Source organism: Electrona antarctica (genome assembly GCF_951216825.1).
Source record: "Electrona antarctica genome assembly, chromosome: 16".
NCBI lineage: Eukaryota > Metazoa > Chordata > Actinopteri > Myctophiformes > Myctophidae > Electrona > Electrona antarctica.
The window spans coordinates 36,511,390-36,537,189 of record NC_136797.1 but is presented as its reverse complement, the minus strand read 5'-3'; the positions used below and the strand labels follow the sequence as shown (position 1 = coordinate 36,537,189).

The window sequence follows — 25,800 nt, the reverse complement described above, 5'->3', positions numbered from 1 at the left end:
CTGGAATGTAGAAATACTGTTAAGTGAAAGTCCCAGAATTCAAAATTGTATTGATTAAAAGTACAAAAGTAGAAAGTACTCATTATGCAGTATGTCCCATTTCACAAGTTTTCAAATGTATAAAATTAGATTTCTTTTCAAAATAGAAAATAAAAAAGGTCACAATGCATCGCAAGCTTGTAGATCGGCAATTTTTAAATGGCTGGAATGTATAGGGCTGAAGTGGGTAATAATAATAATCAAAATCTACAAAGTAACTCAAGTTTCAAATAATTGTAGTGGAGTAAAAGTATATTTGCCTCTGAGATGTATTTGAGTAAAAGTATTTGAAAATTGGAAATACTCAACTCAAAATACCTCAACATTGTACTAAAGTACAGTAGGCTACTTGAGTAAATGTACTTGGTTACTTTACACCACTGGTAATGGCAGTCACTGCTCCTAATGGTTAGGATGGGTTAACCCATTCAGGCCTGACGTCGAAATTTAAAAAAAAAAGTTTTCTAAATCATGACAATTTTCGGAAAGATTTGAGGCACATTTTAACGATTTTTCAAAAATAGCAGACCTACAAGTTCATAGCGCGCCACTCGGTGGCGCGCTATGAGCTTGTAGATCTGCTATTTTTCAATAGCTAAATTATAACAATGTTTAAAACACCAAAACGGGTTCCCACCCCAAAATGGGTTAATGGTTAATGTGGTTAAACGCTAACGTGACATGGATGCGTTCCAGGTCTCAATGGATTAAATGCAGAGGACAAATTCCATGTATATAAATATACAGTGGCAAATGCCACCCAAACAATTAAGAATGTTTAATTCTTCATCGGTGATGAAAATGTATGTATTCATGCATCATTGTGGAGAGTTACCCAGTGAGATGCAATGGACTTGCCCACGATTATGCAATGTACTGCATAATCATATGCAATCAATGTACTGTATAATCATAATGTAGGTTTTATCAAGCTGATTGTGATTTGGATCAGATGGAAGGAAAAACTGAAAGTACTGCAAGGTACTATTTACTGTAATCTAAGTGAAGACAGTGTGCAGGATTCACTTTTTTCTACTTATCAGTTCCTGTTATCCGACACACCTGTCCTTTGTAGGTGTGCAGAAGGACTTTTCCGTATAACTATTTACTGTAATGACTCAACACTTCCCAGATAATTGATAAACAATTGACTTTAACCTTTGGAAAGTATCTCTGCTGTTATGCAGGCAGCCTTCCTCACTTCAAATAATAAATATGAATGTTATGTTGTCAATATTATAATCTTTGCGTTTTTCCACTTATTTGGCGGCCCACCCACAATATCCTCATCCCAGACCACAGATTGAGGATCACTGTTTTTAGAGGCTTACAGTCAAAATGTCCCATAAACTATAATTCATTCAGGAACAATATTTGATTGGATTAGCCCAAGTCACTCCCTGGATTAGTGTGTTTGACAAGATCTGGCACTTTGACAAATGGTACAATAATGTCCCATACTCCTCTTCTATACAATAGTAGTACATCAAGATCCTTGAATCATGAAGGCCCAACTGCTGAAAAGAAGAATCTTGTGTCTAATGACCTCTGCCAATTTAATTAGCCTAGCCTATATTTCTCAGTGCTGAATTTAATGAATAGGCTTGAGGTAATAACGTTCTTGGCACTAATGCTTTAATAACCATTAAGGCTATTGTGTATGCTGTTGTATTTTATAGTAATTGCAGTCTGAGCGTTAAGTTCACTCGACTCAATAAATTGTCACCGTTTAGTTTCTTTTTTTACTTTAATTCTTCTGCCAAGTGCCTGGATAAATTCTTTCTATATCCATTTGATCAGAGAGTGCATACTGTAAGTACACTACAGGTATTACACATTGACTGGACACTCATGCACCTGGCTAAATACTAAAACCTCATGAATCAGTATTTTATACACATTGCTGCAGGATGTCAAGAAAGCGGTTTCAAACCCATTCGGGAAGCACCCATCGACTTCCCTGGCTCATGTGGCCTGCTGCCATGCCATGGATACTGCTTCATATACTGTAGTGGCCCACAGCCAAGCAGGCTACATGATGACACTCCTGCACAGAAAGGAATGTGAAAAGCACCTGGACGGGTTCTATGAGGAAGAATGACTGCTTAAAGCTGCCAATCCACCTGTTCCTGTTTGGGACAGGACAGTCCCTGCATGGTCAGGCAGAATAAAACAAAGCTGAGAGCCTCTCTTATCCATTCATTTGTTTGATTTCATCTGGCAGCACTGTTGTGCTGCTTTGAACTCGTGGAACATGGATTGGCTGTTTGGATGTTGCATGTCTAGTGAGGCACGAGACCGACGCAGAGTACACCTGGAAATAGAGAGACAACTTCGTCGTGATAAAAGGAACTCCACTCGAGAATTGAAGTTGCTTCTTTTAGGTGAGTCTACCCGAATTAATTCAATAATTATTACTCCGCAACACTTTGACAGATCACAACTCGAATGGGAAGTGTAGATTTCTTTTGTTGTCGGCTGGATTTCTAGCAGGTTTAAACGTTTTTGGCCTTACAGAAATACGCGTCTGATACTGGCACGTTTTGGCTGTACAAAGACCATCGTTAAAGGGTGAATAACATAATTACAATCATTCTAAAAAACAGTGTTATTAGATGTATTGCATTTAAAAGTCCTTTCACTGTTCTCTTTAACGATTACTTTAATGATTATCATTGTTGACGTGTGTGTCACCATAAGACAAGTCGCTGCATTCTTTGCATTCATGATAAAGACTCGCAAAACCTGCTGCCAGTTTACCAACCGGTCCACAGTCCATGCACTGTATATAACTATAAAAATACACTATGAAATATATTGTTTTCAAGAAACTCGATCATGGCAGAGCTAGAACAGTACAGTGCTTTGTGTGGACGGCCCTTTACTTCCCCCAGTTAATCTAAATCACTGACACGGCATAGCATGCTTCCGGTCTGGGCATTTACACATTTTATTTAGAAAAAATCTTCTCATCTGTCAACTGTCAGATTAATTAAAGTAGGATTTATTTGTTTATATGAAGATGTAAACAGACTAAACTTGCATGGGAGCCCATGTATCCACACACTTCAAGAGCTTGCAAATATACTTCTAAGTAAATAATGAATCATACACTTATGAATAGGTTCTTGCTCACTTAAAGGTGAAGTAAGGGTTCTCCCTGTCTCTCCAGCTCTTTAGTATACAAACAATACATTTTAAAGGTGAAGTAAGGGTTCTCCCTGTCTCTCCAGCTCTTTAGTATACAAACAATACATTTTAAAGGTGAAGTAAGGGTTCTCCCTGTCTCTCCAGCTCTTTAGTATACAAACAATACATTTTCAGGTTGGGATACCATCCAATCAGGAGTGAAAGTGACAGGAAGTGAAATTGGAAGTGATGACACAAAGAAAAGAAAAATACAAAATTGAAACTGGATTACTATCAAATTGAAGCTGATAAATGAAATACTTTCTCCTAAAATTGGCAACCTGGTGGGTTGCCAATTTTATTATTCTATTAAAGAGCTGGAGACAAGGAGACCCATGTTACCGAACAAACACTTGATAGCAATCGAAAGGTTTTGTTTTAACCAAATTAAGTATTACTTACGCTACCGCATCCATTTTGTTGTGCTGAGACCATGTTCACCTGCAACTGATTGCTGTTCAGATAATTTTCAGTGCCACGTCATAGATGTCCTGACATCTGACATTATTTTCCCATGCAGGGACGGGTGAGAGTGGAAAGAGCACATTCATCAAACAGATGAGGATCATTCATGGTCCTGGGTACAGTGAAGCTGACAGGAAAGGCTTCACTAAGTTGGTGCATCAAAACATCGTCACGGCCACTCGAGCATTAATGAATGCCATGAATGAACTTCACATCGACTACGTACAGGAACAGAACATTGTAAGACACTGAACCCTATCTAAATATACCATGTCCACACATGTCAGTCTATTATCTGGTTATAAACTTACCATTTCAATTCATGTTTTTACATGAATTGAAATGGTAAGTTTATAACCAATAAATATTAAGTAAGATGGGTATTTACTATTTTCACATTAATAGTATTATTTGGTGTTCCAATATCATGCTTAAAGGAGAACTTTGTCCGTTTTCAACATTATCTTCATATAAGTTGTTTTTAATGCTCATTTTATGATGGCACAGTTTCTGGCTACTCAATCTCTGTCTGATGAGCTATGCCAGTTCAGAAACCTTCCTACTAATGACATCAATGGGGATTCCAAGCTAATAGAAAGAAAAATAAAGTACAGTATTTATACATTTTGACCCACAAAGGGTCCTCATCAGAAGGTCATCGCAAAGGACCCACCCACACAGAACGCAAATTACATGTTGATAAAGAGATGCATTTTTATTCAGAACAATGTGATCTCCACTGTGAGTAAAGCGGTCAAATATTGTTTTATAGCAGTGGTTCTCAACCAGTGGTCCTTAAAGGGATTCCAGGTGGTCTGGTCCCCAGCTAAATTATGGAGAGTTGATAAACAAATGGACCCTTTATAGATATTTAACTCTTGACCGTGTAAAATGAAATGATTCATTTTACACTCTCAAGACTTATTAAAGAATGATTGCATTACTTAATTTGCAAGAGGTCTACACAATTAGAGAATGTAGAAGAATTGCTATTTTAATCAACATTGGCCTGTTATCTGTCCTATGGTACCAACATCAATACAGCATTCAATTGTGGACAAAATCTTATCCGACGATATACGAATATTATACGTTTTGGACCTGAGAGGCTAAATCTCATCAAATGGTGGTCCGTGGCTCAAATGCTGAATAAATTACCTTGATATGAAAAGGGTTGAAAACCACTGTCTTATAGCAGGGGTTCTCAACGTTTTTGCCCGGGGACCCCCGGAAATGCTTTGGCAATGTCTCGGGACCCCCGCCCCGCCCCCTCCCGACCCCCAATATAAATTGACTGCTACAATAACCTTAACCCATTTTGGGTGGGAACCCCTTTGTGTTTTAAGCATTATGTTATAATTTAGCTATTGAAAAATAGCAGATCTACAAGCTCATAGCGCGCCACCGAGTGGCGCGCTAGGAGCTTGTAGGTCTGCTATTTTTGAAAAATCGTGAAAATTAAAAATACATTTTTTTTTTTTTTTTTTTTTTTTGAAAATAATTTGGGGACCCCCTAAAATTATTTGGCGACCCCCCGAGGGGTCGCGACCCACGGGTTGAGAACCACTGTCTTATAGTATTAGCCTATATGATGTATTTCAGAGGTATGCAGAGGCTTTAAGTCGTGTGGAAGCAGGACTGTTGACCGCTCTGGAACCGTGGCAGGTGGATGCAATCAGAGGGGTGTGGAGTGACCTGGGAATTCAAAAGTGTTACGCCCGCAGAAGGGAATTCCAATTGTCTGATTCAGCCGAATAGTAAGACAATCATACATCTTAAATATAACCCTGTGTTCATCTGGAAAACCAATATTTTATAAGCTTAGCCACCAATTTTTTTTTTTTTTAAATGGGGGTCATCATGAGATATGTTGTGAGCTTAAAAATATCCTTTTCTTTGCTATTCGTCGTAGGACAGCATATTAAAGGCTACTCATTTCAGTAATTCAGCTGTTTTTCTAATCACTGTATTGATTACATTAAACACTTAGATTTTGATGAGCAGTTTAGAAGTAAAATGTTTTTGATGGTGTGCCGAGACCACTTTTGTGAGTTTGCTGCCATCTGAATGCAAAAAAATCATCTAAAGGGCTACCCATTGTGTACCAATCATTGTCTCTGACGTCGACACTGGGCTCACTTCCTTCCTGGACTACAATTCCCATAATGCTTTGGTGCACTGCTCCTTGTGGATAGGGGGAAGGCTGTCTTACTGAGACAACATGTAGTCCAGGAAGTAAGTGAGCCCAGTGTACATGATATCAGAGACTCTGGGCTCACTGCTAAAATCTAAAATATCAAAAACCACATATTTACACACATAAAGACCACCAGGAAAGTGTTCTAAATATTCTAAACATCATTAACATATATGTTTTTGCAAAAGGGGTGAAGTTTCCCTTTAACAAATATGGGATTTTTCTATCCGTAGGTATTAAACCATTTTCTTCTTAACTTTTCAGCTACTTAAGTGACTTGGACAGAATCACGTCCCCATTTTACCTTCCCACCTTGCAGGACATCTTGAGAGTCAGGATTGCCACCACAGGCATCGTAGAGTACTGCTTTGATATGGATGTTATCCTCTTTCGGTAAGTGGCTCTCTATTCCAATCATTTTTACACCTACCCTTTGTTTATGTTCTAAATTATCAAAAAGATGGTCATGTACACAACACAGCCATAGCTAATAAAATGCATAATGCATTTAGTTTATATTTAGTTATGCAAATGTACATGCCAGATCTTACTTGAAAAAGAGATCTCTGATAACTACTACTAATAATAAACTCCTCAGGTTTAACAGAACAAAAGAAATACAAATCTCCCCTAACAAAATAGACCTACCAGGCAAAGAGATTTCATGAATTGAAACGATATCCAAGATATGGGAGGAAGGAACCTCACGTAATGGGATTCAGACCATGTGACCCGTTCAAAAACAACAGTGTGTTGGTTAATCCATTTGTTCATCTTGTCGATGGGCACAGAATGGTGGATGTGGGCGGTCAGCGCTCAGAGAGAAGGAAGTGGATCCACTGCTTTGAGAACGTCACCACCGTAATATTCCTGGTGGCCATCAGCGAGTATGACCAGCTCCTTCAGGAGAGTAAGGACGAGGTAAGCACTACTCACAAGTAAATGCAATGCAGAAATACGTAAGTATAAGTCTGGAATAAGTAAGTCTGGAATTCTTTATTTACTTGAGTAAAAGTACAAAAGTATTGCTATCAAAATGTACCTAAAAGTACCAAACGTAGAAAGTACTCATAATGCAGAATGCCCCATTTCACAAGTTTTCAACCGTATAAATGTATAAACATCCTTTGAAAATAGAAGATCTACAAACTCACAATGCGTCACATCGTTGTAGATTGTGTGGTTTAAGTAAGATCTTCAACTCTCTCTTAACAGAATCGACTGGAAGAGAGCAAAGCCTTGTTCAAGACCCTCATCACTAACAAATGGTTCCACGAAACCTCCATCATCCTCTTCCTCAACAAAACAGACTTGCTAAAAGAGAAAATCAGAACATCCCACTTGGCAGACTACTTCCCAGCATATCGCGGTAAAACACACTATGCTTTGTATGTGTAAACACCACTTGGGGGTCCATATTCTGGGGCAATCATTAGCCAAAAATAGCAGATCTTGGTGTAGACGGGGAAAAAGCGGTCAAAGCACCGAGCCAACTCAGGTCCTGTTTACTAAGTCTAGTCTCTAAGTGCTAGAGGTTAAGGTTTACTTCAGTGGTTTATATTAATACAAACGGTAGTTCCAAGTTCTGACCAAGTAAGCTGAATGGTTGAAATAGGCTAGCTGTGCTCAAATCATGCATGACAGCACACCTAGTCGTTCTCCACTGGTTGAAAATATGGCCAGTTGTTCAGCCTTGACCTTACACAGTATGTAAAATCCTCAGTGAATTTTACCATCTACTATAACGCTGCTCAAACCGTTTCATGTAAAGGTCATCCAAATGAATGTCGTTGGCAGCGGACCCTCATTTGAAAAGATTTTGAGCCAGGAAGGAACCCCCATAGAATATTGGATTGGATTGCAGATCTACAAGATCACAAAGTGCTGCATCACAGCTCGTTGTGTATATATAGGCTTAAAGTGGGTTAATCTTTGATGCTATATTAACACATTTCGCTGGGGACCCGCTGGAACCTCCTCAAGGATGCTTGGGGGTCCCTGGACCCCACTTTGAGAACCACTGTACTAGAAGCTTCTCCATCAGCTGTGAAGTTTGCAAACGTATAGCTGAAAAAAGTAAAATAGCAAAAGTAAAATCAACTTGTCAGTTAGCCTCCTTAGAAATGGAAATAAAACTCTTGTATAATAATATTATACTCAAGGGTGTGCCATTATTGGCACAGTGATGCTTTCGGAACTTGCCACGAGCACCTCGTTTTCCAGAAAACTTAGGATTTAGAACATTGCTTTAGAACAGATAAATAGCAGATATACAAGCTCACTTCGTGCCGCACTGCAAGCTTGTACAGTACATCTGAACATTTTTGAAGAATATCAGAAATGTTTGGAATAATTTTTATCTTCTGGGGGTCCCTGGCACAACACATGGGGTCAGATGGGGGTCCGCGGCCATATATATAATACCTAACTACTGATTTAGAAGGCATTTGTAGAATTGGCCTCGGGTGAAAAACTTTAATTAAATGTATTATTGCCTTATACCGTTCATTCATAGGCCCCCGGGGAGACGCTGAAGCCGCAATGGAATTCATCGTAAAAATGTATGAGGACTACCACGTTGGACACCAGAAAGACCTTTACAGACACTTTACCTGTGCTACTGACACGGAGAACATTCGTGTCGTCTTCAAAGACGTCAAACACGCCATCTTAAAACAGAACTTCAACACTTTTAACCTTGCATAAAGTATAAAGTGATTTGTAATGACGGATGTCTGTTTGTAGGCTATTGTTGTTTTACTGGTTGTTTAACTTAATTACTTCCTGCTTACTTTACTGTTGCTTGAGGCTTGTTCTGGGGGGGAAAAAAAGCAGATTATGATAGGTAGCTGTCAGGTTTGAGATTCCAGTAAATACAGTAGTTAACATGTACATTATAGATGACAAATTAAACCATGGGACGGGCCTGACCATTGTTGACATTCAGAAAAACAATTTGCATAAATTCTTTCACACATCACTGATCACTTCCTGTTTAGGGAGTACAGACAGTTCGGGAGTAAATTCCCTTAATCTTGTGTGACATCTTATATCAGCACATCAGTGTCAAACTGGTAAAGACAATGCACTAGAATGTGACCCACCCCGTCTTCCTGCCATTTTATGCCCCCCCCCCTTTTTTCCCTCACTGTATATGTTTCTTTTCCCTTTTTACCTCCATTATGATGAATTCCTGTTCTGTTCTTTGTCTATATAGAAGTGTCTATTTGTACGTCTCTAAATGTTTTGATGAATTGAACATGGTGGACCCTGTTGTAAACAAGTGTAATGCTTAATTGGGTCGTCCACTCACAGTTAACAGCCTTTGTATTGAGTTTGTGCTCGAAATGTACTGTAATTCTGCAAACTGTTAATAAATATTTCAATCAATCAATCAATCAATGCTATATTTATGAAGAGGAAGTGAAAATGATACATTTTACAGTTAAACGTTCTTCCAGTTTAGGTCGTATTATTTATGCCAGAACTGAGCAGCACATTATGCAATGAACTGTTTCTTCTCTCCCTGCCCCCCCCACACACACAATAAATTAATGTTACTTGACGTGTTGTCCTTTTTTGGGGTGTGTGTGTGTGTGTGGGGGGGGTTGGTGAGATTTTTAACTAAATAAATGGAAACAAGGAAAAGTCAAATCTATATTTACCCCTCAACTCAATTCCAAGTGCTTGTCAGGGTGTGGTGTCCCTAATTCAAATATGATCATTTTGGGGAGTCACGGCCTGAAAAAGTTGTGATTGAGAACCACTGAACCAAACAACTTTATGAAGGCTACGTTTTTGATCAAACTGCTAGGCTGCAGAGTCAGGTGTGGCCATGCATGCTGGATGATTTATAGTTGCTGTGCAAGAAAGACCTTTGTACCAAACAGTGTAGGCTGTGTGTGTGAAGTCAAGTCAAGTGTGATCTTTGTCCAACAGGGCAGTCTTTATAGGTAAGTAACAACAAAAAACTACTCTGGATTTCCACCGCTTTGGACGTCCTCATCTCTAAACGAATGCATTATGTCAAATTATTAATTAATTACAGTTTGCTCTGTTGTAGGCTATATTTATTGGGCATGTATGTTGGTAGGGTGGAGTTGCTTTTAGTGTAGCCTGCCTTTATAAATGCAGGGTATTGGTATCTCCCCCGCACACTAGCCTACACAAATCAAATCAAACCATTATGAATTAATATAGCATAAGCCCTAGCTTTAAAAACAAATTGTAAATAACATACAATCTCACATTGAGTCACATGGTGAGGCGTTGTGAACTTGTAGAACTTGACGATGTATAAACATAGTAGCCTATAGGCCTATGGAGTTTTATTTTTTTTATTTCTATATGTATTTTTCAATGTGTATTTCTATAGCCTAATTTTGTAAAATGGTAAAAAAAAAGAAGTTATCTTTTGTAAGAAAAAGTGGGAAAAGTGTACTGGAAATTTTTTTGTGACCAAAATGGGTAGACCCACTTGACGCGTATGTGGTCGGTGAACATTTCCATGGTAACAGCAATCTCCACCAAAGCCGCCAATCATCAGTGACATCTCTCAGGAAGTCAGGATTGTGGGTAGTGTAGTTATCTTTAAGGCACCGCGAATATTCTTAAAACAAGGATAATCACACTAGATGGACTAGATGGAATCTGTAGCCCATACTTCCGGCTCAGAAAGTGACCCATCTGCCCTTTCCTTATTTAAATATCCTTTGTGTTTTTATTTCTCGTAGCAGATGATGATCGCCCTTATTTGGTCACAACAACACCTCACGTGACCACAAAATGGTGGACTGGACCCTGTGAGCTGTTTATAGCATCACTATCTTACCCGACGCGGCTGGGAGCAGGGAAAAAATAACGTTTTATATTGGGCAAGGGGGCTGATAATACATCCATGCTTTGAGAAACAGGAGGACAGATTCCTTGTGCCCCAGCCGTGGTGAGTAGATGGCTTCGATTCCGCGTGGAAATAAAGAACGAGATAAGTGTTTGAGATGAGGGAGGGAGGAGACTGTCATCAGCACCACTGTGCTGTCCAGAACAGCTCAGCATCCTCCATGGAGAGCAAACCTAAACCTAAAACAGCTGATTAGGGCCTGTTCGTCTCATCGCAATTTTTTGTTAATCACAATTATTTTTGCACATAATTTCCATGTAGAAAAATGTTTATACATTTTTAAACATTTTCCAAAAATAGCAGAAATAGCCGTCACATGATGTGGATCGGCTATTTCTGCTTAAAGTATATCATTAAATGTGTCAGTAATTTCTGTGTATGTTTAAGTTGCTCTTCATATAGCCCTGTGCAAGTTGTGATTATGAAGCCTAAAAAACTAACCGAAATAAAGTGTTCCAACATGGACATATTGATATTGGATATTATGTTCCAATGTCCAAAGCCAAAAACACAAATTGTGTAATCGTGTGACAGCCCTACAGCAGATCACTTTATCACTCTCAAATACTGTATGTAGTGTGTCTCTGACTGTGTGTGCGTGCACACACACACACACACACACACACACACACACACACACACACACACACACACACACACACACACACACATAGAATGTACTGTACATAAGTATGAGCTTGGTGTTTATCTAAAAATTAACACAATTCACCAGCCATTCAAATGAGTTTTTCCATTGCAGTTGCTAAAAATAGCACTCCTATTTTCTTTTATCCACATTTGTGAGCTGAGCACACGTGACGTGACAGCTCGTGGATTTGTGTCTGCTCTGAGGCGAGCGTCTGCGACAGCAATGCCTTTAATTTATGCTCCGCCGTTCGTGCGACAGTGTGTCACTCGCCGAAAACACTCTATAAGCTCACAATGCGGACACGGCCCGTTGTAAGCTTGTAGATCGGCTCTATATTCTGCGAGGGACGATGTTTGTACGACCAAGTACAAATCATGCTTTTATAGGAGAGAGAGAGGAGATGAATGGTCTTCTGCTGATGAAACAGACCCTCCGATGCCCTTCCCCTTCTCCTGCCTCTATCGCTGCCGGATTCATGGATTAATGGATGATTAATCATTACTAAGGAAAAGAGTATATTATCAGATGACCCTTAACCTCAAAACCTCTCCTGTCTGTCTCCATCACATCCCTACTCCTAAACTCAATATCTTTTTTCAATCTCATTATTGTATGTCTCAATGAATTGGATACATAGGACCACAATGGAAAGCAGGCCTCAGGGCTTTTTCTGTTATGCTTTTAGGACCATTGTATAATCGTACCACTATACTATTTGCAAACTGTTAATCAAGTACTCAATCAATCAATCTCAAAGGTAGCTTATCTATTGAAACTTAATTCATTAAAAGCCACTTCTTTCTTTCTTTCAATCTTTCTTTCTTTCTTTCTTTCTTTCTTTCTTTCTGTAAACACAGGGCCCCATCCCACCAGAGGTGGGTAGAGAAAATAATGACTCAAGTAGAAGTAAATTAGTCCTACAAAGAATTACTACAGTTGTAAACCATGTCACTTTAAATCTTCCAAAAATGACAGAAGACAAAGAAGGCAGAACGTAACTATTGTTTAGTCCGTCCTCAAATGTCATTACGTCACCCGGCTACACTAGTTATTGGCTGGTGGTGATTGGCTTATATGCTTGTTTGGTTAGACGGAGTCATGTGACAGAGCCAATGCAAATACCAGTCAGTCTCTTTGGCTGAAGTCGCTCGGAGAGAATGACACAAACAAATTGTGCAATTAATAATAAATGGGTAAGCAGAATGTGGCCAAATCATTAGAATATTTTTACACATGGCCCATGAGATGAGATGAGATGAGATGACATATACTTTATTAATCCCAGAGGGGAAATTGAAGCGTTACAACAGCACAATGTGACACATAGAAAGCTAAAACTACTGGACAGACAGAAACACAAAAACAGACACAAATGGACATAAACCACACAAGACCAGCACCACTAAGGACATATGCCATTCGGGGGGGGGGGGGGAGTTCTTATGCATTGTATAGTCTGATAGCAGTTGGCATAAAAGAGAGTCTGTATCGTTCCGTGTGCATCCTCGGGGGGAGTGTGAGCCTACGGCTGAAAGTGCTCACCTTATCCTGCAGCACACCATAGAAGGGGTGGGAGGGATTAGCCAGCATGGAGTCCAGTTTGACCCCGATCCTCCTCTCCGCGACTGACTGCAGGCTCTCCATTCGGAGGCCAACAACAGAGCTGGCCTTCTTTATGATTTTATTGAGCCTGTTGAGCTCACCGGCCTTGATGCCCCCCCCCCCAGCATACCACAGCATAAAACAGAACGCTGGCCACAACAGACTGATAGGACATCACAAGTAGCTTGCTACATACTCCAAAGGACTTGAGCCTGCTCTGACCCTTTTTGTACACAGCCTCTGTATTGACTCTCCAGTCGAGGTCTTTGTTCAGGTGTACAGTATACCCAGGAACTTGTAGGAGTCCACAATCATGCAAAGTATGTTGTGTTAAAAGTAATATAAGTACAATTTATTCAAAACATACTTTTACGTAACTCGCACTACTCTGCCTCCCACTATTGTTTTAATAATAAATTACCATGACTATGAACTCTCTACAGGTATATGGAGAAGTCCCCTTTAGACTAGATGATCTGTTCTCTGACTCTGGCACAAGCAGTTGGTGGTACTTCAGGTCACCTGCACACCTAGGACAACACAAGAGTGAATAGGCATGCATACATTTTATATCAATTCTGTATGTTTTGCGATCTGATCTGATCTGGGAGATGACGATGGCACTGGCATGGGATGTTAACCATGTGCAATTGTTTATGTTTCATCCAGATGTGTATAGGTCTGGTCTTTGTGATGATATGTCTGGAATAATTTATTTATTGCATGTGTTTGATCTTGTGCAGGTCTACTGGGTGATGAGGGGATGGACCTGACATCTGAGAGGAAGATGAGCTCTGACGGGGCCGAAGGCAGACCAGGTGAACATGCATACAGTCATTCAAACCCATCGTGGTAGTTCTCAAACCTTTTTGAGGGGTGCTAGCCCCTCCTATGTCCAGCTTTGAGGGTCTGGGTAAACACAAACATTGAAGACAAAAGTGTGTAAACACAAACATTGAAGACAAAAGTGTGTAACTAAGCACAAACATTGAAGGCAAAAATAATGATGGCCAGAATGAGATGATGTATGATGATAAGAGCGTCCATCACTTTACACGGTTGTGATTGTGTGTATAAATGGAATGGAACCAAATGGTTCATTTGGTGACACCTCGATAATGTACAACCCGATGTTGTAATCGTTACTATAACCATCAGACGTCCACAAATAGATTGTTGTGTTCTATAACGCAGATGTTTGAGCAGGGAGCATCTCAATGGTTGAGAGGTTTGAGAGCAGAAGATAAATTGCGTTTAGACTTTGATGCCATGTTTTTTTTAATAATTAAAAAAAAATCACACCCGTGTGAACTGAGTGGTGCAAGGTCTTATATAGCCTGATCAGCTGTGGTCTGACGTAATGTCAGTGACCATGGTAACCATGCTCACCTGTGCATGGACACGTACACAGGTACACAGACACGTACACAGGTACACAAACATACAGACAAAGCTGGTTGTTGGAGTGGTTTGCACCACTCAAAAAAAATATATATATATATATATATATATATATTCTGTCAAATTTAATGTACTGTTTTCGTAGCTCCTCCCACCTCTCTACCCCTGCAAGGAGGCCCTACCCAGAGAAAGAAACTCTCCGCCCCTCGTATCAGCCTGTCATTGGACCAAAGCGAGGACGACCTTGGGGAAACTCCGGACGACCTCGACATCAATGTGGATGACCTTGACACTCCGGATGAGGGAGATTATACTGACCATGAAATGGACTGGGAAGGTTGGTCTGTCTGGTCCCCATATATATACATGGATGGTTATACACATATAAATATATAGTATTATATAATACTATATTAAATAGTTGTGCTTATCCCCATCAATATAGGCCTTGCCGTACGAAATAATTTTGACGTCAGTGTGGTCTCCCTGTGAAATCCCAACGTTTACTTCAATCCAGGCCCACCGGCGCCAGCCAATAAGAGTGCGGCTGTGGCGAGGGAGCCCTGTGAACCAATCCCAACGTATTCCACTGAGGAGGAACGCCAGGACAGCAAGCTGTGGAGGACGGTGGTCATCGGAGAGCAGGAGCACCGTATCAACATGAAGAGCATAGAGTCCTACCAGAAGGTCATCTCCCATGGAGGTAGCTAGAGCTTAGATCTACCATAGAGTCCTACCAGAAGGTCATCTCCCATGGAGGTAGCTAGAGCTTAGATCTACCATCTGCTGCTGCTTTCTATCCAAGTGCAAATCTGCCTTTTTAGTCCTGCACAGATTCTATTCAAGTAGACCTCGCTCTCATGTGAAAATAGTTCAAAATACACACAGAAATAAAGCCTTTTCTTTTTGTTTTTGCATGCAAATTTATTCTTTTAGCTAGGCGTAATTCAGTAGATCAGTGGTTCTCAAAATGGGGTCTGGGGACCCCCAGGGGTCCTTGAGGAGGTTCCAGGAGGTCCCCAGCAAAAGTGGTTAATATTGCATCAAAAAAAAGTTTGGATGAGAAATGAATGAGGACTAGAAAAAGTGCTCCTCGGAGCACAGGTCTCCGTTAACGTAAATGTCACACTGCATTTTGTTCAAAACTGGCCAATCCTGCAAACTTTAGAAGCCAATGTTAGCAATTAGCTTGGAATATGAAATATTGGACAGATCCGTCTTAATCACATAGAGATGCTGTGTACTGATTTGCGTGATCTTTGGACAGAATCTGATAATAATTTCAAAAAAATGTGTTTTACAAAAGTCAGCCTCCTGGTGGCGCTATAAAAATCAGATGTGAAAAATGCAAGTCAAAGGTTTTTTCCTTTGCCTCTAAGGAGTGTGCATGCAAAGTTTCACGCAAATATGTGCAGTTCTAGGTAAACATGCGAATCGGCCTGTTATAGCACCACCATCAGGCTGATTTGAAAGTTTTCAAGTGGCATTTCGTGTGTGGGAATGTGCGTGCAAAATGTCACGTAAATTGCATTCTGTATAGGATTTGAGGCATTTTGTTCAAAACGGACCAATCCTGCAAACTTTGGAAGCCATTCTTAGCCAATTGGGATGGAATATGGACAATTGGACAGATCTGTATGGATCGCATTATAGAGATAGTGTGTACCGATTTGTGTTATGTATGGATACAATCTGTAGGAGTAATATATTTTAAAAAAAAAATCTGCCTCATGGTGGCGTTATAACAGGCCATTCTGGAAAATTTGGGGCAGAGATTCGGAATTGGCATCCAGGGACTGTGTGTGCACAGTTTCGTAGTGACCGGGCCAACGGTGCCGTAGATTAGCTGGTAACAGACGGACGGACACACGGATGGACACACAGGGGCGAAAACATTATTCTCTGGGGTTCACCTATGCTTTCTATGGCATAGGCAGCTCCCGGCAGGATCCGCATGGAGAATCTAGACGCAGCTGCGCGACATGAGACTAATTAATTAGAGCGACAGAGAGAGAGAGGAGTGTGTGTGTGTATGTATAGTATGTGCGTGTGTGCGTCAATTTAACAAAGGTGCAGACGATCAGAAATCAGCAGAGAGTGATCGACGTTTGCGCTACGTATGCTGAATTGAAGTGGACTCAGTCCCAGACTTTTTTTTTCTCCTTGGAAATAAAAACGGCTGTGTTTCCGAGGCTAGCTGGCGGAGACAAAAATCGAAAAAACATCTTGTAAAAAAACAAAGGTCCCTGCCAGACCCCGGCCTAATACGTATCAATTTGGGAAATGGAAATGTTTGAGAACTATTGACAACGTCACATGATCAGACTGACTGTTTTGCATTCTTGTTTACATCATCCAGGCTACTATGGAAATGGAGTCAACGCCATCATCGTCTTCGCCGCCTGTTTCCTGCCAGACAGTGACAGAGAGGACTACCATGAAGTGATGGAGAACCTCTTCCTGTAAGACACATACTGTACCACACATTCTGTAAGACACTGGTTCTTAAATTAGGGTCTGGAGACCCCCATGGATCATTGAAGGGGCGTCCAGGCCGTCCCTGACAAAATGATTAACAGTTTTAAATACATACAATATACAAATATAACAGCCTTATCTTATATTCTCTTCTCTATATTCGGACTGTTTGTTCAGTAACAGGGGTCTCCGTGTCTCTTCAGCTCTTTAGCAAGCAGAAAATGCATTTTCAGGTCAGTATGCAAGTTACCCAATCAAAACCTCATACAGGATACAGGAAAAGAAGTGAGCAGAACAAATGGAAGTGAAACACTGTAAAATGTAATCTTATAAAGGATTACTCAGATTGTTCACTCGTGGCCTTGTTCACACGTGGCGTGAGTAGTGAACAGTAGTCTTCCCAGGCGGGTGGCTGGTGAGGAATATAGTTACGTTCTCCTTTAGGGATAATGTGAGAAGTTCAATCACCCATGGGAGAGACTCAGAGTAGAGCCGCTGCTCCTTCATGCGGAAAGGCCAGTTGAGGTGGTTCGGGTATAGTACAGACGGATGCTTCCTGGTGTCTCTGTCTCCCTAGGGAGACAGAGACTCCTGTGGGCATGTCCCATTGGGAGGAAGACACAAGGCAGAACAAGGACCAGATGGGTCATGGGGGTAGTATATCCAAGCTGGCCTTGGAATGCCTCAGGGTCCCCCAGGATGAACGTTCTTATGTGGCCCGAGAAAAGGGATGTCTGGAATTCTCTGCTGGAACTGTTGCCCCCGTGACCCAACCCTGAATAAGCAGTTGAATATGGATGGATTGTGGTTGGATGTATGGATAAATGCAAATGGGTACTCCTGATTGGATGAAATTGGCATTTGGCAACCCACCTGAAAATTTGTTTTCTGTTTATTAAAGAGCTGGAGAGTTGGGAAGACCCCTAATATTGAACAACTACATAGCAATGATCACCATCAGAATATAGAGCTGTTTAAACTTTGTGTGCTCTTAATGCCACAAAATGCCACTACATTATCAGTGTTGGAACTAATGCGTTAGGCGTTACATAAAGAAACTACTTTTTGCTGTAACTAGTAAGCTAAGTTACCGTTTCCCATTCAGTAAGGCCATTATAGTTACTGCACGTGCGTTACCCGCGTTATGTGATGTGGAGTGAAACCGTAAACGTTTCCCCCTATTTTCAGATGTGGGTCCACAGCCAAATACATATTAATTTGGGGGTCTCGTGTGTGTGTGTGTGTGCGTGCGTGCGTGTGCGTGCATGCGTGCGTGTGTGCGTGCCTGCGTGCGTTTGTGCGTGCGTTTGTGAGCATGTGCACGTGCATGTGTGTGTGTGTGTGCATGTGTGCAGCTTTGTGATCAGTACACTAGAGCTGATGGTAGCAGAAGACTACATGATTGTCTATCTGAACGGAGCCACGCCCCACAGGAGAATGCCTGGCCTCGGTTGGCTGAAAAAATGCTATCAGATGATTGACAGAAGGTTGGTCCCGTCAAGCCGTTCACTATTTGTTTTATTGATTAGTGATTTAGTATACAGTACATGACTGTTCAAGGTGGAACGTTAATAAAAACAAACAGCTTTTAACTGTAACTAGACTCATGCTTGAATGTAGTGACAGATTTCCCAAAAGCGTCATATACCCATTTCCTGTTCCTCTTCATATTCCATAGCTTTGTTTGATTGGCACAGCAGAAGATTTGAACAGGAAACGGTCTTCACGTGTTTCCTGTTTTGTGAAATGAATAGCCAAAATAGCAGATCTACAAGTTCACAGCATAACATTTTGTGAGCTGAAGTTCTTTGAGCTTGTAGATCTGCTATTTTCTCTTGTTTTTTTTTGTTTGAAAATTGTGGAACTCTTTTTCTTTTAGGCCTGAACTGATAGTACCTCTGATAATAACCAAATTATACCTCTGATAATGCTACAGTATAATCTATTATTATTATTAATTATATCTAGGCTCAGGAAGAATTTGAAATCGTTCATCATCGTCCACCCATCATGGTTCATCAGGACCATCCTCGCCATCACCAGACCCTTCATCAGGTAACAGTATGCTATAGCTAAACACCTACCGGCATGTGCATTCAGTGTTAATAATATAATGAAATAACATAATAACAACAAAGCTATTATATTTGGGATCGTAAAATATTCATTTTACCGTGACTTTTTGTTTTCTAGTTTATTTTATTTTTTTATTTCGTTGACAACACGGCTTAATTTTAGTTTATGTTGCGGTGGTAATAGAATGTTTTCCAGGGGATGATTAAAAAATTATCTTGAAGATAGATTTCATATTCACATACTAGGCTTATTATGAATAAATAAAACTAAGGACATTTTCCATCTTAGTTTGTTTGAATTTTTTATTCAATTTCAGTTAGACATGTTTTATGTAAGCCTCATTTTAATTGTTATTTTATTTAGCTTTTTTTTTTAGGGGGCAACAGTGGCTCAGGGGTAGAGTGACCGGATGGTCCCAGTTCGAACCCGGGCTCCCCCAGAGTTAGTGTCGAAGTGTCCTTGAGCAAGACTCTGAACCACTAATTGCTCCCGATGTGCAGGTTGGTGCCTTGCATGGTTTCCTCCGGCATCGGTGTGTGAATGTGTGTGTGAATGGGTGATTGTAATGGACAATCTCTGTAAAGCGCCTTGGATAAAGGCGCTATATAAATGCACCATTTACCATTTAGGTTATTGTTATTTCAACATCTAGTTTTTGTTATTTTGTAGTTTTAGTTAACTGTAATAACCTTAGAAAGCAGGAAAATAGAGGTAATTTTACTAGAGAGATTATATTATTGAGAGACAAAATATTCTGTTTATTTTCTTACAGGAGAATGTGAACCCATTCTAGGGAGAGAGGGAAATAGTGTATAATTAATTCGATATCCCATAAACCAATAATTATTGACGAAATTAAGCTTAACCAATAATTATTGACGAAATTAAGCTTGCAACGATACTATAACATTGATATGAAAACAATAATGTAAAAAAGAAAAGTTATGGTATTTCTTCTTTAAAACATAAAAAAAAGAGTTTTCATTGTGATACCAATACATAGGAACATTGTACCCTATTTTAGTGCAATGGATCCAAACCTGAACACAGGTGATTGATCATCTGAACCACTGACATAAACCATACATCCTAGAATGAGCTGTAGTTTTGTAATTGGACACATGCACGTCCTTGTGATTGAATAGTATAGAGAGAACGCTGGTTTCAAACAGGACACCCAGGGGTCCTTGGGGGGTTCCAGGGGGTCCCAAGCCAATTGAATGATTGTTAGGAACTACATAGATCCTTACAGTTCTGTCACTCAAATTAACACTGGGGATTGTACAGCGTAGATTGGGGTGCAAGAGATACAAATCGTATCAAATGGGAGTCATAGGCTAATGCATATCAAATAATAGTTGTGGCATTTCTCTCTCTCTCTCTCTCTCTCTCTCTCTCTCTCTCTCTCTCTCTCTCTCTCTCTCTGTGTGTGTGTGTGTGTGTGTGTGTGTGTGTGTGTGTGTGTGTGTGTGTGTGTGTGTGTGTGTGTGTGTGTGTGTGTGTGTGTGTGTGTGTGTGTATTTTATGTATCCGGTCACAGCACCAAGTTCAGCAATAAGATAAAATATGTAAACAGCCTGGACGAGCTGCAAGAACTCATCCCCATGGAGTTCATCCATATCCCAGAATGCATCATTAGGTGAGCAGCATCCACCCTACTATCATACCCCCCCTCCCCCAACTCCTAATGCCTGAGTCCCATATACTGGCTGTTGGGTCTTTAAAACGTTAGCTGCTTTTGTGATCATAAGATGATGCATAAATTAGACCATCTATCTATTAATGCACCACGTCTCTGTCTGTACGTGTGTACGGCTGTAATGCACGTAACTGGAGAACCGTTCGCCCCACCGACTTCAAATGACACGCGTTCCACACCCCCACAGGGAGTGCAGTGCCCGGTGTCGAGTCGGTCGGACCCACGGTTGTCCAGAACCTGGACAATGCCCCTGCCCATGCTCCATATATGGAGCTGGCCTGTTCTGACATCACAACACTCCATATTTGGGCATGCCTGACACAGAACTCCATATATAGGAATTAAGGAACACAGAGAGACATATACAGAAATCTCCATATATGGGCATAAAAGGGACAGACATATAGGTGGAACGGGTACTCTGACACGGGTACAATGGGTATTGTATAGCCGGGTGGGGAATGGATCTCCAACTTCCATCGTTATAGTACAGCACATACTTGTTTTCTATGTACTGTAGTTAGATGTTTTCTATGTAGTACAGCACATAGTTGTTTTCTATGTACTGTAGTACTGTACATAGTTGTTTTCTATGTACTGTAGTACTGTACATAGTTGTTTTCTATGTACTGTAGTACTGTACATAGTTGTTTTCTATGTAGTACAGCACAGACTTTGGTTTCTATGTAGTCCTGTACTGCCCTACAAAGCCAAAGTGCAGTAACTATATTTTTGGAGACATTGAGGTCAAATCATCCTTCATGATCTTGTGGATAAGCAATTACTGGTATCTCCTGAACAGATAAACAATTAGTGCGATATCACTATATACTATACTATACCTGTCACTTGTATACCTATAGTTGGCTGGCATTTGTGTCAGTTTGATTCTTTGCGTAGTTACTGCACTTTTGGCTTTATAGGGCAGAGTACATGTTTTTGTTTTTTTATTGTTTTTTTTTAATTGTACATAATTGTTTTCTCCCGGCACTTTGTAAGTCACGCTGGCCGAGAGCATGATCTGCTAAATGCCTAAGTAGTCAATTATATATTCATCATGTTGCGTCAACTCTCACTCCTAGGCTGGATGAGGAGCTGAAGGAAGCAGCGGAGAGCTCAAAGTAAGAGTCCACTTTTTCTAGCCCTTCATTACTTCTGTATCTGACAACAAGCCTCCCCCTCCCTGCCCCAGTTTAATTCCTGTCCAGAGCTTCCATTTATCACCTACTGTAGCCCACTTTAAGATCACAGGGTTATTCTGTTGGATGGAGGCCAGCCGGATTTGGCTGTGTTGCAGTTACAGAGACAGGAGAGATAGCGTCTCTATTCTGGGGGGGTGAACATTTGGTGAACATATCTACAAGCTCGCAACACGTCGCAGCCTTGTAGATCGGCTATTTTAGGCTAGAATATATTTAGACCTTGTTCAGACTGGTAGCCCAAATTCAGTCTGAATCTGATTTATTTTCCAGATTGGAGTCGGATTGGTTTTATTATGCAGTCTGATTTATCTGAACAATGCTAAGAAATGTGATTTAAATCTGATTAGCAAAAATCGGTTTCAAACTTTCCAGATGTTTTCATTTTTCAGGCCAAAAATCTGATTCGGGGTACCAGTGTAAATGTAACCTTTAACTCATCCACCGCCACTAGGGGGCGCCAAAAGTCCCAGACCGCCACCATATATCTTTTATTTTATTTTATATATTTTTATTTTTTTCAAAAAAATAAGTATTTTTTTACCAAAAAAAACACGTCCTTGGCGCTCCAGGACATCATGAAAAAGAAGTTAAATAAGTCCTTGGCGACCATTTTAATAGTGTAGAGAGAAAACAGAAGGGAACCTATTACTACCCTGAGGGTATATAGAGGGTTTGAGTGGTTAAAGGTGACCATGCACTGTACGATATCGGCCATCTTAGCGTCGTCCCAGACAACATTTCCACATCATTGCATTAATCTTGTTCATCTTAAAAGTCTTGGGCCATTCAGACTGACAGGTCTAGGGTGCCGTTATAGGCTACGATGGATGCGAGAGTGTTAAATAACCAACGTGTAAAAATAATAATATTTGTTTTTAACATGAAACATGTCATACTAGAATGTGATAACATATGTTGTTTTAGTGGGCTAACATATTGTTATCTTTTAATGAAGATTTGACATGTTTCACGTTACGATGTACGATCGTATCATGCAGAATCAGAATCATCACATTATATTTCATTAAAACCAAGTAACTACTCATTGCTAGGTGATGTTCTGGTGATAATATTACACTAAGATAAATATTTGTACCCTACAATTATTATCTTATATAAATCTTCATTGCTACTAGGGATGAAGATTTATACAGATGACATACTTCATCTTATGTTGTTCGCTGCATATTTCTCTGCTTGTTTACTTGCTCTGTTTGGTCAGATTGTTCAGAATTGGTCGATCCCAAACTCTTCAAAAGTGAGTCATAATTTAACTGTCAGAATTCAATTGCAATGTAGTTTCAAGCTTCCAATAGAAAGTTTTGACAGATTTCTGGCTTGAATCTTACATGTGGCATGGCTTAAATGTCCTCTTTAGAAATATAATCGTGTCTTTGTAGCTTGCTTCTGTAAATGGCCATTTGAAAGTATGTAGCAAAGTGGCATTACAGTGCTTGCTTACAGTAAACTAACGTTTGACACTGTACACTAAATGGACTCTTGAATCAATTGTCACTTGGTCAGTGGCAAAAATAAAGGTGTTTTCTAAGTTGGGTGAACTCTGGAAATTCACAGCACATTAAAGTTACTATATCTCAGTCTAACTAATAGATTCTTCACTGACACCAACCCCCATCTTTGTTTTAAAGAATCAATAGTTTCCTGCTGGGACCAGAGCCAACAGCGGGCAGAAAAGTGTAAGTAATTTGAGCCATTTCTTGAAGTTCACACACACTCACACACACACACACACACACACACACACACACACACACACACACACACACACACACACACACACACATACACACACACTCACACTCGCACACACGGAAGAGAAATGGCTTTATCGTCCTAGCCTGTCATCCATATAATTTATAAACACCCCTTTTAATGTCTGTTTTGTTCTCTCGTCTTCCCTACAGACCAGACCAAGCCAGCGCCAGCAGCTCTTGAAGACAAATGTCCTAAAAGCAGTGGTGGAAGAAGTACTCTGATTTCTTTTACTTAGGTAAAACTAGCAATACCACCATGTAGAAATACTCTGTTACACGTAAACGTCCTGCATTTAACCCATTCAGGCCTGACGTCGAAATTAAAAAAAAGAAGTTTTCTAAATCATGACAATTTTCGGAAAGATTTGAGGCACATTTTAACGATTTTTCAAAAATAGCAGACCTACAAGTTCATAGCGCGCCACTCGGTGGCGCGCTATGAGCTTGTAGATCTGCTATTTTTCAATAGCTAAATTATAACAATGTTTAAAACACCAAAAGGGGTTCCCGCCCCAAAATGGGTTAATGGTTAATGTGGTTAAACGCTAACGTGACATGGATGCGTTCCAGGTCTCAATGGATTAAATTTCAACTTGAGTAAAATTTCAAAAGTGTTGGCAATCAAAATATACTCATTACGAGGAATGTTTTTTCAAAAGTTTTCCAAATTTGTCAGTGTTTAAAAATGGCAGATCTACAAGCTCACAACGCTTAGCGTCGCTTGTAGATCAGCTATTTTTGAAAAGACATAAAATGATGTATAAAATAGGGCTATATTGGTAAATGTAATAATAAAGTCTACGAAGTAACTTGTAACTACATTTTTCGAATACTTGTAGTGGGGGTAAAAAGTTAAACATCTGCCTCTGAGCTGTATAGCGGAGTTGAAGTATAAAGTATTGAAAAATGGACATACTGAAGTAAAGTAAAAGTACCTCAACATTGTACTTAAGAGTAAATGTCCACCACTGCCTAGAATAGTATAAATGTATGGTCCATCTCAATGCTCAACCTTGTTTCAGTACTTCATTGTTTTGTTTTTTGATGGGGATGGAAAGCTACTGTTAATGTTTGTTACTGTTTTTGCTGATGAGACACAGCCTGCGTAATTAGCACTAATGATTAGTTAGTTATTATACCAGTGGTTCCCAACGCAAATAATTGTTTGTTAGAACAATAACATTGTAATTAAAATATACATATAGCATAAAAATAATGTTTAAAATAGTGATACCAATACATATAGGAAGTAGGAACGTATACGGTCTTAGTTCCATTGATTGAAGCCGGAACACAGTCGATTGTTTGATTGATTAAAATAAGCATGCTCTTAAAACGAACGGGTTAAGTGGTCAGATCATGGGTTGGCCGCGAACGCTTTCTAGAAAAGGTTGGTTAAACCACTGGCTTAATTAGTATTAAGAATGAACTCTGATACTGTATGAATACTGCAGAGTCTGCTAACTCCAATCTATCAGATCTTATTTAGGTGAAGGTTAGTCTGAAGCTTGTCCACACATCTACAATGTCTCATCCTTTTTCACTATAGAAATACGATGTCACTCATGATTATCAAATTTTACTTGACGATGTCACTCAAATAATTGTGATTATTTAATTGTGTTTCTTCGTCGTTGAACACTGGAACATTATGAATACCAATTACAATTCTGTTTGGCTTTTAGGCTTCGTAAACAAAAGGTGCACAGGGCAGAGAATTATGACAAATAACTTACATAATTTAATTACTAACTAAAAATATATATGAATAGTGGAAATGGCAATCTACGCGTTTTGAGCTTGCAGATCTGCTACTTCCACTATTTTTGAAATTGTTTGAGAATATGTCAACATTTTTCAACATGGAAATGATTATGACGATTATGCAAAAAATAATTGCGATTATGTAACGGCCCTAACCGTGGAGCACGGTACTGTATGCAAGTACATGCTTTCTCCAAGCTCACGGGTTGTGAGCTTGTAGATCTGCTATTTCCTGTGCGTGACCCCGGTGCACAACCAAACATAACAGGCCCTTTAGAATCCAACTTATAGTATTGTATTTGTATGCATGAGTAGCAGTGCAAGCAGTAATATCACTCTAGTCTAGATACCGTACTGTAGGCAG

General features: G+C 39.9%; 2 protein-coding genes across 2 annotated transcripts; both read left to right on the top strand.

Moving 5' to 3' along the window:
* The first annotated feature begins 2,316 nt into the window (after positions 1-2,316).
* Positions 2,317-8,866, top strand: LOC306939221 (guanine nucleotide-binding protein subunit alpha-14-like). Its single transcript, XM_079523769.1, has 7 exons — positions 2,317-2,423; positions 3,749-3,933; positions 5,296-5,450; positions 6,155-6,283; positions 6,682-6,811; positions 7,106-7,259; positions 8,406-8,866. Exons 1-7 carry the CDS (start codon positions 2,318-2,320, stop codon positions 8,594-8,596), a joined length of 1,050 nt encoding a protein of 349 aa, XP_079379895.1. The 5' UTR covers position 2,317; the 3' UTR covers positions 8,597-8,866.
* A 1,771-nt stretch (positions 8,867-10,637) lies between these two features.
* Positions 10,638-24,041, top strand: prune2 (prune homolog 2 with BCH domain). Its single transcript, XM_079524450.1, has 11 exons — positions 10,638-10,832; positions 13,785-13,859; positions 14,588-14,779; positions 14,960-15,145; positions 16,802-16,904; positions 18,276-18,407; positions 18,889-18,975; positions 20,537-20,635; positions 21,778-21,816; positions 23,547-23,594; positions 23,823-24,041. The coding sequence occupies exons 2-11, from the start codon at positions 13,805-13,807 to the stop codon at positions 23,851-23,853; spliced, it is 972 nt and encodes a 323-aa protein (XP_079380576.1). The 5' UTR covers positions 10,638-10,832; positions 13,785-13,804; the 3' UTR covers positions 23,854-24,041.
* Positions 24,042-25,800: the final 1,759 nt, after the last annotated feature.

Bases quoted from the DNA above. Each gene is read 5' to 3' on its own strand.
- LOC306939221 (XM_079523769.1), top strand. From the start codon at position 2,318: ATGTCTAGTGAGGCACGAGACCGACGCAGAGTACACCTGGAAATAGAG. The intron at 2,424-3,748 runs GTGAGTCTACCC...TTTCCCATGCAG, and splicing joins ATTGAAGTTGCTTCTTTTAG to GGACGGGTGAGAGTGGAAAG. The intron at 3,934-5,295 runs GTAAGACACTGA...GATGTATTTCAG, and splicing joins ACGTACAGGAACAGAACATT to AGGTATGCAGAGGCTTTAAG.
- prune2 (XM_079524450.1), top strand. From the start codon at position 13,805: ATGGACCTGACATCTGAGAGGAAGATGAGCTCTGACGGGGCCGAAGGC. The intron at 16,905-18,275 runs GTAAGACACATA...GCATGTGTGCAG, and splicing joins GTGATGGAGAACCTCTTCCT to CTTTGTGATCAGTACACTAG. The intron at 20,636-21,777 runs GTGAGCAGCATC...TCTCACTCCTAG, and splicing joins ATCCCAGAATGCATCATTAG to GCTGGATGAGGAGCTGAAGG.